General features: G+C 34.6%; 1 protein-coding gene across 14 annotated transcripts in view; it reads left to right on the top strand.

Moving 5' to 3' along the window:
• Positions 1 to 12,083, top strand: part of LOC135323506 (inositol hexakisphosphate and diphosphoinositol-pentakisphosphate kinase 2) — a 52,838-nt gene extending 40,755 nt beyond the window's left edge. For 6 of the 14 annotated variants that reach the window (XM_064502054.1, XM_064502053.1, XM_064502059.1 and 3 more), the window contains 5 exons: positions 1,884 to 2,003; positions 2,899 to 2,961; positions 6,849 to 6,995; positions 8,528 to 8,656; positions 10,224 to 12,083. In XM_064502054.1, coding sequence (XP_064358124.1) covers positions 1,884 to 2,003; positions 2,899 to 2,961; positions 6,849 to 6,995; positions 8,528 to 8,656; positions 10,224 to 10,327 — 563 coding nt within the window. In that variant the 3' untranslated portion in view covers positions 10,328 to 12,083. Of the gene's footprint in view, positions 1 to 191; positions 1,621 to 1,883; positions 2,004 to 2,898; positions 2,962 to 6,848; positions 6,996 to 8,527; positions 8,657 to 10,223 lie in introns of those variants that run through there. The other 8 variants (XM_064502062.1, XM_064502058.1, XM_064502063.1 and 5 more) reach the window with 5 other exon arrangements.
• The last annotated feature ends 5,362 nt before the right edge of the window (positions 12,084 to 17,445 follow it).

Genomic DNA, 17,445 nt, shown 5'->3' with positions numbered 1-17,445 from the left:
GCCTTTTGAACTGGACAGTTTTTTTTTGCAGCAAAAGTTTTTATATAAATTATAATTGAAAAGAGCAAATTGTTTGAGACTGTTAACATTACTGACTCTTTACTGCCCAAAACAGGTACACAGGATTATTTTTAGCATAACATAGATCTTTAAGATTATTTAGTTTATGACTGAGCTGTTGGTTTTTGCAGAATCTTTTGGATTGAAAAGGCCTACTGTGGAAACCATTAAAGCACTTTTATTGAAGATAATTAATGTTTCCTACTGTGGGCAGTTGATGGAATTGAAGGTGTGGTACCAATGCTGGGGAAAAAAAACGAACAAACTTCAAGTTTCTTGGGTGTATCAGGGCTTTTGCACACAGTCCCTTTCCTAAAATCAATTTCTTTCTTTCAGTGTTAGAATTAATTTTGCTATAATTCAATGAGTTGTTTCAAACTCTTTTAATACAAGTGATGTTCTTCTGTCATTTCTTTGAAACAGGCATTCATTTGACCAATATGCAAAAATATGAAATTTTGGACTACTGTAAATTAATACTGTATCTTTTTTCTGTAAATGTAAAATGTCTTTTCATGGGAAAAATGCAGTGTAGAAAATGCATAAGCTGTATATATTAGGCTATTAGTAGCTTTTCCTTTCCTTGTAAAGATCTGTATTTTTATCTAATCTTTCTGTGATACTTTTCTCCCTACTATATTTTTTTCCTTAGTAAAATGCATTCATCAGGTGCTCTTGTTTACTGAAGTCATTTTTTAATGTGTGCTTGCTAAAGTTAAACAACTTTTCTTTTGTCAGTGTGACACAATATGGCTTGTGGAAGTTGATATATTTGTGTGTGGAGGTCAAGATACTACTTTTGGTGCTTTTGCCACAGACCAGGCACCAATTTATTTTGGCTGTGATTGGTCACATGTGCTAGTAATGTTTCCCTCATTGGGTCTTCAAAAGTAATGAAAGGAAATATCTCCGAATAGTTGGTCTTTAAAAATCTGGTGCTACTTATCTGAAATACAAAAGATAAGTTTCTAGTGAATCATTTCTCCTTTCAAGTGGTAGTGAAGATTAAAGGAAAAAAATTAAAGCATTTTTTTCCATTTTACTCACTGGTGTATGTAAATTTCATATATGGTGTTTATAAAAAATAGATTTCTGCGTATGGCTTTCAGTGATATGTTAAAACTCCTAGTGGCAGGACTGTACGAGTGGTAACAAAAGTACTCTCAATTGCATGGAAACGTACAGAAGTCTTTTCTCTAGGAAGGAAGTTGAGCTGAACTTGCTGAAAATTTTAGGTTTTTTCAGTGTCTACCATTGGCAATGAAGGTAGTTGAAATAGTGATAGAGTATTTCTGATTTGGTTAACATTTCATGGAGGCTAAAAGGAAAATGTTTCCATATTAATCTGTGGAAATGCATGAGTACTTCATTGCAGCCTGTCATCTCAAAGGTTGATTTGGATGAAAGCAATGAGCAGTATTTTCCAGTTTTTATTTGTTTCAGGACTGCAAGTTTTAAAACCCACAACTTTTACATCATCATCTTGTTTTTGTTTTGTTGTTTTGGTTATGTTTACATTGACGCTAACTGGTAACTTTTCTTTACCAAACTTGAAAACAGGATATGAAGTCACTTTGTTAAAGTCAGTCCTCTCTGCCCATGTAGCAGAGAGTGCTGTTTCATGAGTAGAAGCACAATAAATTATGATAGTTTCAGCCTACAAGTACCACTTTGACATTACAAGCATATTGTGAACCTGTCCAAGGCACTGCCAAAAGCTGCCTTTTGTGTGGTAAGAGCCCTGTGCTTGCATGCTGCATGCATCCCCAATGTGAATGGACGAACACCTGGTTGTTGTATGTATTTTCTCTAACTCCCATCAGGGTCTCACTGTGCGGGCCTGTTTAGCACCTCAGTGCTCGGGGGTTCTTCAAGTGCACCTAACCTACAGGATTATGCTCGTACTCATCGTAAAAAGCTGACTTCTTCTGGCTTCATAGATGGTATGTGCACACTCTCGCACATGCACGCACAAACCCATGTGCCACGTTAAACTTCTAAAGATAAATCCTAGGTTACTGATTTTCATGGAATCCTAGAATCCTTTGCCTTAGTATTAATTGTATGAGTTTCTGTTGCTTCTTTATGGCCCGTAGCTTGCTTATGTTTAACTTAATAGCATAGTTAATTCTTGTTACTGTCTTGAATTGAACACTAGCTCGCAGACTTGTAATACATGCCAAGAGATTTCAGCAAGTGCATTTTTTCAATATGCTAAAATTTTAGTTTTGAAATTCTTTTTCTCATTTTAAACTTCTGCTTTTATCATTTCTTACTCATCTTGAAATAAATTGCTTAGAGCATATACAAGGAATGAGAGAAATGATAAACTAATAACTTAAAAATACTGATGGTGAAAATTTTAGGATTCCTGACTCCTTTTCTGGTGGGGTTTGGCTTACAGAAGAGCAGGAGGTTTTCAGTTTTGTATAATCTGGGGTAGAGCAGAAACTCTTTCAATGGATTTCAGAATGTATATATGTGATAGCTTACCTTTATAACATTGAGGCGAAGCAGTATTCATGCTGTTTTCCCCTGAAATTCACTACTCAATGTTCAACTCTAACATGATATAACCTCGTATGCCAGAATCACCAGCTCATTCTGCTTGTTTTCATACACTTCATTACACATCTTGTAGTTACCAACTGCCCAAATTTTCTTCTTTTAACATCTATTTAGATTTTAGCCCTTTTCCCTGGTCCCCTCTGCATGCCACTCAGTTCTAACACCTTCTCATCTCTTTTTTTTTTTTCTTTCCTCTTCCTCTCCTTTTTTAAAATGTCCCCCTTTTGGTAGCTGTTACGAATTTCAGGTACCTGTTTTTCTCTTTCTCAGACACCACACGCGGTTCTGCTGTTAAAAGGTTTTCTATCTCATTTGCTCGACACCCAACCAATGGTACGTTTTGCTTTTATTTTAAAAAAACAAAAACAAAAGGTTCCTTGCTTCATCCCTTTTATTTTTATTTCAAATATGGGGTGTACACTATCATCCAACCATCTGTCGTTCCTAACTTCAAGCACAACTGCAAATATATTTGTGATCATTAGATATCTTAAATCTCTTCTTTACCATTCATTAGTATAAATATGACGTCAAAATTCATTCATCAGAAAAATCTTTGAAAAATTGAAATGCTACTGTTAATTATGATCTCTAATAAATTATTCTCCCCAATTTCTCATGTGATCAGACTGTATGGTACAAGACAAAAACAGAATTATATCTGATCTTTATTGGGCATACACTTCTTAATAGCTGCTGCTGCTTCTTCTTTGTCTTCCTTCTGCTGAGCTATTTCCCTCCTCATTCCAAAGTAAATAATGGAGTTGACAAATGGATTTCATGACCATCTTCTTGAAGTGACACTAAATTAAAAAAAAAAAAAAAAAAAAAAAAAAAGCTTTGGTTCCTTTCCTGCTAAATTGCAATATCTATCAATGAACAAAAAATTTACCTGATCATACTTCTCTGTTCATCAGGTGTGCAAATTACTTAAATATTGCACTAAAAAATCACAGTGAGAGTGTTGCCTCTCGCTTACATAGACCTCTTGAGCTTCAAGGGTGAGAGTTAACTTGTTATCAGTCTAGCATTTAAAAAAAAAGTAAAGTCTGTTTTAACACACAGGACAGAGGTATATCTTTCTCTTCCTCAGCAAAATATTTTGCGCTTAACTTTCTACGTGATTAAATAGTCCCCAAACATATGCTGTTCATGGAGACCAGACTCGGTCTTCAGCATTCACCAGACCTTAATATAGCTTTTCCAGATTCCTTAATTTCAGTTTTAGAGTGCACGACTGCTGGCCCAGTACAGTGATGATGATGATATTGAAACTGCAGTGGAAATTATCAGCATTGTCATGTTCGATTTGAAAGGCACTTGTTTAGGAATGAGGTTTAAGAAAAGTGAGTGCTTGCTTTGTGTTGCCGTGAAGCAAACTGGTACTTTACTGTATTCATTTGGAATCCATAGCGAGTTGCACCGCAGTGTTTCTTGAAGGAAAAGTGGTATAATAAGGCTGAAAGAATAGCAGTGAGCTTCTATTTGATCTAAAAAGGCCAACTCCAGTGTCCTATTTCCAATAGGAAATGTGGGAACCTATTTTTTATCTTTAGAATCTAATCAGATAATATTTCCAAAACATTACAAAGTCAGAAAGTAAGAACTGCATTTGAATATGGATATTTAATAGTTGGATTACTTTGTTCCGTTTAGCACTATCTTCTGTGACTGCATTCTTTAAAAATAGATCCATCTAAATTGCTTTTACCGAATGCATTGATTGTTCTGATTCATTTAATACAGAAGTTTTACCACACATCTCTCACGAGATAATGCATGCTGTATGAGCTCCTATGAAACCTAAATATCTGACAGGTTTCTACGAGTTCCTTACTAACATACCAGCATATAGGTATCATTTTGTCTGTCCTCTGGACTGTCATTTTGATTCTCTTTGTCCCTTCCACTCTCTTCCTCTTACTTTTCTGTTGTTATCGCACCTTCTAACTCATTTCACAGACTTCCCCCTCCCCCTCATCTTTAGTTCAAGGAACATGGTGAAACAAGCATCTTCTGACAGTGCTGTACCTTATTTCTGGGCCTCTGTGCAGAACACCCACACCTCTTCAGGTGCAGTGCGTTTCCTCTGAGAGGCTCCCGTGGTCCCGCTCGGTAGCTTTTAAACGGAAGGCAGCAGGGTGGCTTTCTGAAGCGCTGCGTGAACCCTTTCATTGTCTTGCATTTTGAAGGGGACTGTGCCTTACGAGTAAATACAGCCCAAACTCCAGGGCTGTTAGTTTGCAGGACATTGCTTTATTAAATGGATACTGTCGGGCTGCTTTGCCATTACATATTCAAATATATTTATCAAATTCATTAATTACTTCCATAATTTATCATAAAATATTCAAATAAAACACATTAGGTAGATTTTCAGGGTATCTGTTGTAGTCATATCCCTTAGATGCAAAAGTTTTATAACATCATGCTGGGGTATGGCTATCTGAGAGCAGAGTTCCCAAATCTGAACCCAAGCCTGGAGACAGGGAATTCCTAAAAGGAAAATGCTTTTTTTCTTTCTTTCTTTTTAAGGGGTTGGTCTGTTTTGAATTTTCTTTCTGGTTTTCTATAACATTGCACTGAAATATTAATAGGTATTTAAAAAATTAACCTGACATTGTCCCACTGCATTCTTTGCAAGAGTAAGATTTAAAAAAAAAAAAAAAAAATCTTATTCAACTGATGGCAATACTTATGTCAGGGTAAATAAATAAAATCTTGTGTATTTTAGTGTAATGCAAAGAAAGGGTTTGCGCTTTGCATGCATGCATAGTTATATAGGATATTAACATGTATGCCAAACATTTTTTAGTGCTGACACTGAAGCTTAGCTGCTGTCTTTTTAAGAAAAAAATACAAATGAAGAATGCGTTGGTGTTTCTTTTGCACATGAAAACTGAGTTTCCCTGAAATGCAATGTTTTATTCATAGTATAAGTGAAGCTGACATAAGCACACTTCAGTTGATTGTGTATCTGGAGTGACTTTCTCAAATTTGAGTATGACCATGGTGGATTGAAATATAAATATAGACATTTTGGGGTTGAAATTTCATGAAACTATTTTTTCTATGTAAATCACTAAATGAGGAGCAAATGGGGAACACTGGATATCAGAGGAATATTGATGCTTACTTTTTGGGGGAAGGGAAGAGTTCACAGTTATATTGCTATCTCTAAAAAATGTACCTTGAACTGAAATTCTAAACATTATTTCATTCACTATTGTTTCTTCATTTAAATATCTTAAAAGAAATGTAGCAACTATAAATTTACAGTATTGAATTGCAAGCTTGTAATGTTACAGCTGTATGTGAAAACGCTAATGGACACATTTTCCTCTTTTGAAATGCAATTGGATGAAGAGAGCTGTTCATTGAGTTATCAAACTTGCATCAGTTTACAGAAGTGCAGTTTTATGCTAAGATGTGTTTAAATGCTTTTTGATATGTTAGTAATACAAATATGCATGGTTGGTTTATGATTAATACTAATGTAGAAAAGTAGAGTCGAATAAATTTTTAGATTTTGGTTTCGTATACTTACCTGCTCTAATATATGAAACATTTAGTGTTTTAAGTGCTGATTTTTAAATGCCTAAAGGTAGGTGTAAATCTGTCTTACAAAATTAAAACGTGTAACCTCAAAGTACACAAGTGCTGATAGTGGTTTTCTGTGGATACTTAAGGCAACAGTTGTTTTCACAGAATGCTTGAGATGATAGAAGGTGACTTCTGCAAACTTTTCTTGTTGAGAGTTCTAGCATTTTTAGCTCTTCTGTCTCAGCTAGCTGTTGACAACATAGCTGTCCTACTTCACTTGCATGAATGAGTTATCTATTCAGTGTTCTGCCTCATATGAGAATGAGTAGGAGAAATACTACAATTTCTTGAATTTTTTAGTGATTTAGTCTTAAAAGAAAGTTATTCTTCATGAACTGATTTGAGAGTAAAGCTTACTGATTGTAGACCAATTCATGTCTACATGGGACTTGTATCCCATGGTATGTTACATGGTACTTTGAGTTTAGTATGTTCTGGAAATCAGCCCACCTTTTTTCAACTCCATGTTCTATTAATGTCATGATTTCAAGAGTATTATGTCTGCATGTATTGAATTTAAGATAAGTATTGTGTTTTATGCATTAATGCTTGCCCATGCAATAGCTTAAATCCTGTCTTATGTTTGGAAATTTTTTTTTTATTATTATTTTTTGCAGGTTTTGAACTGTATTCCATGGTGCCTTCTATTTGCCCGTTGGAAACCCTACACAATTCCCTGTCTTTAAAGCAGGTGGATGAATTTCTTGCCTCTGTTGCTGCTCCATCAAGTGAAAATCTACAGGAGACATGTACTGCTTTTAGTTGTAATTATGCTTATCTTTAATTGTTAAATATTGTCTAGTTAATCTTTCCAGTATCTTATAGCAAACGAATAAACTAAGAGTATTGCTTATTTAAAAGAGAAAAAGAAAAAAAATATAGAGATTAACTGTAATTTTAATTTTTGGAGTATTCTCTTGCTATATGAACATTATCATGATCCATTGAGGTAATATCCCTATTAATTGGTATAATAAACCAAAAATTTTACGAAATATTAATAGGTTTATTTCCTCACATTAAGAACTTCTCAGTACTGTCCACATTAAATCTAGCTGGATTATAGGGAATGCTTTTTACTAACACTGAGCATGCACTTCCAGCTTTATACTGTACTGCTGTACTGGCAGTAACCTCAGCAGAGTAGTGTTGCTTTTTATATCTTATGCTGCTGTTTCCTGTGTCTTTCAATATTACTTGGTGTTTCACATGTCGAGTGCCTTGCAATTACTTTTTTTAATAAGTTGTGCTGCATGTTTCATGTTTACATGATCTTGAAATCAGATGCGAACTGAGTTCTGTACATGTGCATGTGTGTGGGAAGATGCTTTTCCCATTGTGATTCTTCTGCTGTTTCTCTGGAAACTGTTTTCAGTTGGTTTAGATTTACCATTTAATAGAATGGTTATAATTTGTGTGTCAGGTGAGTGAAAAACAGTTGTCTTGAGGAAATGTTTAAAGAATCATACTTTTGATGAGAAAACTTGTGCATGCTAGTACTAATACAAAAATAATAGCAATGCTAGGGGTTTTGCCTCTTTTTGCTGTTCTAAGTTTATATGCTTTAGATTTGAATCAGCAGCTAATTTGATAGCATAGGCCTCCTACATCTGGGAAGGAAGATAATCTAAGAAAACTGGTGTTATTGAAAAGGAAATAAGGGGAGCTCATATGTATTTTAAAGTTCTTAGGTATTTAAAACGTTTTGTTATACTGCTTAGGATTTGGAAAGATGGTGTCTTTTTAAAAGCAGTTAAGAATTTACCGTTCATTAGAGGAAAAAAAATACTAGAAAAACCCAAAGTCATACTATTGGGGTGGATTGGTAAGCAGAATTTTCACAATTCTGCTTATGTAGAGATCACCTGTATGTAGATCCTTCTGCTTTCTTACCACATCTGGGAGTTGTCTAGAGAGTAATCTGTTATATACCTGTTTCTTAGACCTATTGGACTGCATGTCAGTTCCAGTGGCATTTTCACAACCCATGAGAAGTAACACTAATTCTGTTGCCAGTCGTCTTCTGGCAAGGCAGCCATTACTGAAACTTGGCTTAGCTTCACACTGCCAAAGATGCTGTCATGTCGCTTGCTGAGGTAAAAAGGCGATTTTGTCTTTCATGCTTCGAAGTTTTGACACAGGGTCAAAAATCTGTGACTGACTTGCAGGGTTTATGGCTAAGGCTTCTGTAGTACTAGACAGATATGTGGTTCTGTGACTACTATTTTTAGCATTTTGCTAATACAAGCATATTTTTAATATTTGTGATGTATATCTCCCCCCCCCCCCCTTCCAGCTTCTCCAACTTATATGAGTCCGCTGTCAGGAAGAAAAATTTCTTTAAATACATACACCCCTGCAAAAATTCAGCCAACACCACTTGAAGCTTTGCCTGAAAGGCTAGCAATAGAGAAACCAACCATATGTAAGTAACTTCTGTCAGAAGTAGAATAGCTAACTTCATTTAATTTCTTATAGCAGTATTTTTTTCTTACATATTGCATAATTTCTTAGGGCAGCTATTTCATAGCATTGCCTGTCTATGTAGGTGGGATCGTTTTAGTAATCATCCAGAACTCATAGCATTGCCCATGTGCTTCTAGCAGTAAAACTTTATTAATAGTTGCTTTCTCTTATGCTCTGAAGTGTTTGGAAGAAATGTTATGATCTGAAAATTCATGGGGTTTTTTTGTCTTGTTTTGCTTTTAAGTATGTCAGTATTTCCAGCTATGTCTTACTGAGATGAACAGAGGAAATGTATTTATTTAAATGGCAGAATTGCTAATGTGAATAGTAGTAATGAACCAAAAAAAATTAACATTTCCTAACTGAAGATCTGCTATTTACAAAACAGGGAAAGGAAGAAAAATGACCCAGGTAATTCAAATAGTTGCTGCCATGCATCTGGAAATTGATTGTTGAAAGGCAGGATTCCTCACAGAGCTTGTAGATACAGAAATTAAAAAAGAAGAAAAAGACCAGTGAGATCAAAAGAAAGTGATCTGGGTTTTTTATGCTTTGATAATAACATTAGCTTACTGCACACACGAGATATACTTCCTTTACTGATTAAACGTCACACGCATGAGCTGTGTGTGTGTGATTACAGTTAAAAGCTTTCTTCTTTTTCTTTTTTTTCTTTTTTTTCTTCTTTTGAATAGTTTGGAATTTTGCTGCTCATTGGCATATGATCCTGGAATTTGCAACATTACTTGAAAAAGAACTTAAAAAAATTCCTACAGTTAATTTTTGACCTTTTTTTGACTTGAAACTAATAACATGACCCTGTTTGATTTTTCATTTCCTTTGAGTTTTGCTGTTTGTGGATGCCCTCCAGTTTGTTTTTAATATCCCAAGCTTGGTATATTGGTTTCATCCAAAGGTGGTTTTGATTCTGAAACTACGTGTTCAGATAAATATATTTCAGCTTTAGTTTAGTATTTTAGGAATAAGAAAATGTAAATTTAATGTCCAGTTCCTATATAAACTTGCTAAAGTGTTTTTGTTGCCATTGGTTTTTTTAGATATATAGATCATTCTAAAATGCTGTCCAGCAGCTCACACTTAAAACTTTTTTTTATTGCAACTCCAAGAGGATTATTTTTTTCCTACGCCTACCAGCTTTGGCTTTTCTGTTCTTAATTTCTTTCTTTCTAGAGTTTTCAAATCTGCTTTCATCTGTTTTATCTATTACAATGTGTTCCTTCTGCTCTTAGTCTGACTTTGTAAAATTAACTATTTATCCTACTGATGTCTGTGGTTTGGGGGTTGTTTTGCTGTTTTAGTGTCAGTATAATGAGTTTTTAATAGTGGTGAATTGCTAAACCTGTAATTTTAAGATCTGTTTACTTTAAGATCTCTACTTATTGTAGCATTGTGTGTGTTTCTGTGCTAGGTAACTTTTGTTGCATTTGCTGTGCTTGTTATCTTTTTAGCATGGATGTTCTTATGTATAAAATACAATAATTTCTTTCTTTTCTTTACCTTTGCAGCTACCAGTGGATCATCTGGTTGCATATCTAATGTTAAGCTATCTCTTGAAGAGGCCTCACTAGATGTAAAAGTTAGTGATGAAACTCTTTCTGAGAAGAAATGAAGTTGATCAGAGAAATCTGAAGCAACTACTTAAACAATTCTTTAGTGTGCATTTGGTTGTAGAGAAACAAACCAAATGATGATTGAGCTTTCAAAAGCCATTCATGTCTGCATCTCATAGTGCACTTAATCCCATACAGACTAAAGACAACTAGTGTGCACTCTACATATCTAGGTCAAAGATCTCATTTTTTAAAAACATTTAAGGAAATATTTATTTATCAGCTTGATAAACTGCATAACTTTAACAGAAAAACTGTACAAGAACCTTTTTGGTGTCTTCAAATATTTACTGTAAACCTGTACAAAAAAAAAAAAAAGAAAAAAGAAAATACCAATCCAGTGGTATATTATGGTGGCATTGTTGATGCCACTGTAATGAAGCATTATCTGTTGTCATTATAAACTTCTATTTTCAGGAGTTTATAATTTGCCTGTGAGTTTCTTTTGGGGGCTGAAAGGTAACACATGTCTTCGCTAGGAGCTTTTTTCTTTTCCTTTTTTTTTTTTTTTTTTTTTTTTTTTTTTTTTTTTTTTTAATTTAACTACTTTTCCAAAGAAATGACTCTGCCTGTTCTTGAAGGTAAGCAGGTGTTTTCTGTGTTTGAATGATTTTTTTTATCATATATGCTGCAATAATTAGGCATGATGGAGTGAGTTAATGTATTTTCACTTTTGAGTCTCCTTACTTTTATTCTATGTTTACATCAGACCTATAACATTCTAATATACCTTCTCTTTTGTTGTTTAGTATTCATGCCTATATGTGGCTACCTGTATGTCATTCAGCTGATAAAATTGTCTTTTATATGTTTTTATCAAAAAAATTCTTTTGTTTACTAAAAAGACAGCTTTATTTGCTTCACCATATGTTCGTACAAAAAGGTGACATTAAAAATCAGGGTTTATAAAAAGAGAAATGGTTACAGCTGGTCTGCTAGTAAGTTTATCCTGAAAATTGTAAATATCCCATCTGTGCTTTATTATTAGCCCTTCAGAGCAGAGAGAGACTGTGGTCCTGCCATGTAACAGAATACTCAGGCTTCAGGATGGACCCACTGGGATTTTTGTACCTCTCCTAATTCAGGCGGTTGTCAACAGCTCTCATTAAAAGTCATTAAAGATCTTACAAGAGCTGTGAGAAGCTTTAGTAAGTCAGTGGTGCTTTGAGTGATTGGGTTATGTAGAGTAATCATCCTATTTCAGCGGTCCTTGTGATTATCTGTGGCATGACAAACGTTTGAATGTTTGTAATTATCCCAAATGTATGCAAAATATTGTCCACTTTCGTAAGTTGAAGTGGCTGTTTATTAATAACTGACTTAATAAACTACAAGTTAGATAATTCCTTTCACATTTAAGTTGCAGAAGACAGCTTCAGGGTAGTATTTTTAAGCAAGTAAGGCTCTTGCTCTTCTTCAGAGTCAGTGCAACTATAATTACGTTCACCTTGCCACAGAGTCTGAGTGTTTAGACTGATGATACATGAAATGGCTTCAACAGACTAATTCTATAGAATACCGGTTAAATACCAAAAATACGAAGGGTTTCACAGCTCTGTACTTAAAACATTTCATTTTCTGTAGTGTAAATGTGTTATTGACAGTGTTTGTCCTGCACACAATTGAATGTACATATTATGTTTACAATTAAAAAAAAAAATGTTAAAACTTAAGTATGCATATCATTCCAGTCAACCAAAGCTGTGGCATAACTTTTTTTATGTGCTCCTAAATAAAAACCAAGGTCACTGGCAACTTCTGTCCATTTTGCTTTCTCTTTTATGAATATATTTGAAGTACATTGAGTGGTCTCAGTGAAGAAGAATTAGCCATTAACATACAAATAAGCCATAATTTCTTTTGCGGGTGGGTGAAGTAGCTTACAAGAAATTAGGGTTTATCATTCTCTATTGTTGAAATCAGTCCTCAAAAAGGTAGACAGAACACAGTCACTTGTTCTGCAGTGCTTTCTAAAGGCCTTGCATGGTAACACTAAGTATGTAACAACTGTGAGTATTTCGAGCACTTCTTTTTCCTCTTTTTACTCTGGCAATAAGGAAGAGTGTGGGCGGTATCTGGCTGCTTGGCTGAGTGTTCTGAACTTCAGAACCTATTTTAGTCCAGTTTATTTAGGCAATTGGACTCTCTTTCTCCCATTAAACTTTGAACTGTACACCCTGTTCCAGCCAGATTTGACAGTTAGAGGTCTCAAAGATTAAGTTCACAGATAGTCAATGCTTGAATATGGCTGTAATTCCGGAAATATTACCACCCTGATATGTAATTTAAGGAAACATTTAGTATTTCCTTCAAAAAATGAAGCATCTTTACCAGAGATCTCCTGGAATGAAATCCAAAAATGTTTGTTTAATCATATATAATTTTAAAAGTCTTGTATTATCTATGTTCTTAAATTATAATAAAGACATAAATTTGAGTTCTCTATATAATTATGCTAATAGGTGAAATTTGTTAAGGGAAAGTGGAAGTGCATTTGTACTTCAGTTTAATGGGAAACCACATAAAGTAGCATAGGGAGAGGGAAGGAGGGCCCATCTAGAGAAGTGTACAAAAAATCCATATGGGACTGATCAATAGTATCAAGACCAGCAGAGGTTAAAGGAAGATGGCAGAAGACCTGAGACACAGTGAAGACTGAGAGCCATTTCAATGCAGTAGAATATGCACATGGCAGAATGTGGGGATTTTAGCGCTGTGTTCTCTCATCTAGTAGAGATGAAAGTTTAAGGTTTCACTTGTTTGAAACATCCTGTTCCCTGTATAGTTTTTCTTTATAGTTAACAGCAACTATATTGTTGATAGGCCTGTAAGTCGCTAAAGAAAAAATGGCAAAGACTATTCCAAAAAGTCAGTTCTGAAAGAATTGATAATTAGGTGGTAGAAGAAAGGAAGGCTACTTTCAAATCCAGTTATTTATGTTTCTGTTCTTTTACTTTTTTATTAGTGGCTTTAATTTAGCTTGATTTCATGGAGAGGATGTATTTCAGTGACTATTTTTGAATACTAATTTCTTGTCTCCCTTTGCTTATCCCCATAAAGTTCTTCAAAACAACCATCTTCTGCTCAGAAATACAGAAAGTGGTGTAATAACAAAGCAGTCCTGGGCATTTTACTTTGGAAAACAGATGTCTGAGAAAAACATTTTAAACTTGTATCTATAAATACAGAAATAGTCTAATTCTAGACCACAGTGCAATGTGATACCTCTCAGCATTTTAACTCATCATTTTAAATGTAACAGTGCTGCTGTCTAATTGAATACAGTTCCTTTAGGGATGGCAGAAATCCAGTATTTGAACTCTAAAGCTTCTGGCAAAACAGCTAGCTGGAGGTCCAGCTCAGTCTTCAGTGACATGCAGTTTTATCTCTATGATCTGTCCTTCTTTCTTCAGTGACTGAGTTGGATGATACTGAGTGAGAGCCCTGCAGAGCATCTGTACTTTGGAGATGAATTCTATTTGCAGTTCACACGAGAAAAATCTTGGATAGATAGATGTGCATGTGCGTTAGTGGCATCAGATGTGGGCCCTTGATGAAGAGGGTGTGCTAAATATAGACAACATCCATGTTGTAAAAGAGGTAGAAAATCTTGTGGGGAAAAAATAGTCTGAGAGTAGGTCTAAGTGGACACCCTACTGCAATCACAAAACCTTACAAGAAGCTGAAGGTTTTTGCATTCACAGAAAAACATTCTAATACATACGTGCTTCAAGAGAGAACAGAAGAATGGATGAAATTTTTTTTCACCATACCACATAATGTATGAATGTGATAGTAGAAATAGATTTCTTCTAGTCCAGACTTTTAAGAATTACAGATTTTTCATATGATCTGCTGCTAATGGCTGAGGGATGGCAAGCATCAACTTTTTGAAATAACACTGAACTTGATTTAAAATCATGTTGTTGTCTTTCCCTGAGCTATATTGACATTGCTGTATATTTACCTATCTATTGCAAAGATGTTGGAAAGGAGGAACTTTTATCTTATTTGAAATTATCATAAGTTTACTGACGTATTTTCTTTCAAAAAGAGCCTCATTTGATGATACTTGTTCTGATCTATTCTCTAGGGAGAAATTCCTTCTTTTGGTAAATGAGGAGAAGTAGAGGGAAAAAAAACCCTCATATTTTTGTAGGTATCTCAAGATTTGCCTGAAAGGGAGCTATTTTAGGTTATTTTTAGTCAGAATGTATTTTATCCACCCATTTTATCCTCTGGCATTTGATCTATATAATCTGATGTCTCTGAATAAAACAGAAATATCATCAAGACCATTTTCTGAAGCATCACACCTACGTATTCCCATTCCCTTCAGTAAAAGGGACAAAAATCAGTGACAAGGGAAAATAAGATAATTGGGTGATGTGCATTTTGTACCAGACCAAGGATCATCCTAATAGTATAACAATTTCTTTGCTTCCAGCAAAGCCTATATGGTCTGGGGGCATGTGTCTCACTAAATCATGTCCTGTTGTAATACATTTCTCTCCAGAACAGAACCGTTCCTTTCATAAATTTATTGCTATACTATACTAATATAAACAGCAAAACTCCCTCTTAGGTTTTTTTTTTTTTTAACTTGCTGTAAGCCCACTTGGACCTTCTGTCTTACTTGCCTTCAGATTCTTAAAAATTTCTTATTTCTCTTTGGTGGGGGGATGGTTAGGCTGGAATATCTTTGGACTTAAAACATTGTTTCAAAAGCCTCCCTAAATGATCTTGAAGGACAGTAGTCTGGAAAATATTTTAAATGATTTATGAATTTGAACTAAGAGTCTGTAGTCATTTTTAAAGAGGACTTGCGCAGTAAATGGAGAGGTACAAACTACTGAGTCTGCACAGGGGAAAATCAAACCAAAAGTGATACTCCACTTCCCTTTTCCAGTAATTATTAAATCTTACAGTGTAGGATACAGTCCTTGTTCATTGGTTGTAATTATTCTTTAAGACAGTATGAGTCAGAGTAGGTACTAATTCAACATCTGCAAAATACATATAGCTCTAAAACATTACCTTTTTCACATTCTTTCCTGCGCTTACCTCCTCCATCGGATACAAAGGAGCAAATTTAGCCTTTCATGAGTAGCCATAATTCCTACTGAAGTCAGCTTAATTATGCTGAAAGTGAATTTGGCTCAAAAAGCAAATGAAGGAATGTTTTCCACACACTCTAAAGGTTCATTTTACTACTGCTGCATAAAAGATAAAGATGGGATTTCATTAAATGGCATACTTCAGACATTTGGTTTAGATTTTCAATAAGTTGCCACCATACTTTCTTTGAACTTAGCCAAATATCCTTTTAAGATCTGTTTAAAAAATGACTAAGCTTTTGGTTTTGGATGGCAAAAGTTGATAAATCTTACGGCAATAGATAACACTGCTACTTTTGACTGTTTTAACATAAAAACATTCACGTTTCAAAATTTTTTTTCAATGGAAAAGTTGTAGTACTATTTCAGCCATACCCCTCTGAGTGTTGCTACATTGCCAACTTTGTGCTTTTTTATTCCATTGCAGTGTTAGCTTTTGCACAGATTATTTCAATTTTAGGAATCTGTTTTACTCAGTTTTAAGTATGGCATATATGTTCTCTATTATCAGTTTTTGTTTAACTTGTCTTAGAATTTTAAAACTAATTTTGCCTACTACTTTTAAATTTGATAAAGATATTTTTAATGTTATGTACTTCTGTGAGTTGAAGATGTTTCAAGAATTGGTTTTTTCATGTTTTTTCCTAAAAAAAAAAAAAAAAAAAAAAACAAAAAAAACACAAATACTTTGTATTTTATCTTGAATGTCCTTACAGTTTTCCAACAAAATCAGAGTTTCAGAATAATGGCTACAATCTCTAATAAGGGAAAAGAGATCGAATATTTAATAAAAGATTATGTTTGTCCTATTATGCTTTGGAATTAAATCCATGAAAAAAAATTATATACACTGAGTACATATTCTTTCAGTAGCTCAGCTTTCAGCCCTCGTGATTTAGTAACTGCATTAATGCTCAAATCATCTTAACAGTTTCCAATATACAAGCCTGGAATATACAAACGCAAGAAAGAAAAATCTTTTGATAAAAGCTCTCCAAGGGTAATAAATAAAAAAAGTTACAGATAATGAAAAGGAAGTGGAACCCTTTGTGTTTCATCTTTAATAGTTATGAAAAATGATTTAAACTGAATTACATTGGCAGTGGAATTGACTGTTACTGATGTAGGAACCCAGTAGTGGGCAAAGCCATCACAAGATTGAGGTACTTGATATTTTGGTTAGGGTGATGATGCAGGGAAAATCTAAAGTAGCTGCTAACCTGTAATGGTTTGTGTCTTTCTCTGCATTGAAGCAGCACACAAAACTTTTAACCTATTTTTAAGTGGGAAAAACAAAGTTCTAGTACCTCAGTGTATCTTTGTTCAGCATGTAAAATCTTGGATAATTTTAAGAGCACTGCAAAAGTAGTGAAATACAGTAGCTGTACTCTTGGTAAAGATTAATAGCCTCAGTTGTTTCATGGAAAATGCAGAAGTTTGAAATTTGAGAGTTTTTTACTCTCAGATATTTGTTGTGGAGTTCAGATATAATCATTGGGAGAAGTTTTTTGCTTTAGTACCTAGAAATTTCAAAGACAATTTTGCACCGCATTAATTCTGTTAGTACATTAAGTGTTATTAAGGTTTATTAAATGTCAAAACACCTGACACCTGGGGGGAGGGAGGCAAATCTGTAAATCATGTCTTATTTTAAATGGCTACTTGGATAAAGTGCATTATGACCAACCCCAGGTATCTGTCCTCTCCTGAAGTCTTTGGCCACTGCGTTCCCTTCCTATCAACCTCGGCCACTAGATGGAAGTCCACCTCAAAGCCTGACAGCTTGGTCAACAGCAAGGGGCCCAAAGGTTAGCATTTACTCCATGACAGAATCATATATGGCCACATAACCACAAAAATACTCCTTCCATCAGCAAAATATGTGTTTGCTTGAATATTTGTGAAGGGAAGTTGCGGTATACTAACTCAGAGGACTTTTAGCTGTGTCTACTGCAGGGCACCACAGGAAGATGAATTTTCTGACTCAAGCTAAAAGCAAT

This window comes from Dromaius novaehollandiae, chromosome Z (genome assembly GCF_036370855.1).
Source record: "Dromaius novaehollandiae isolate bDroNov1 chromosome Z, bDroNov1.hap1, whole genome shotgun sequence".
NCBI lineage: Eukaryota > Metazoa > Chordata > Aves > Casuariiformes > Dromaiidae > Dromaius > Dromaius novaehollandiae.
The sequence above is the reverse complement of the archived record's forward strand: the minus strand, read 5'-3'. Positions and strand labels throughout refer to the sequence as shown.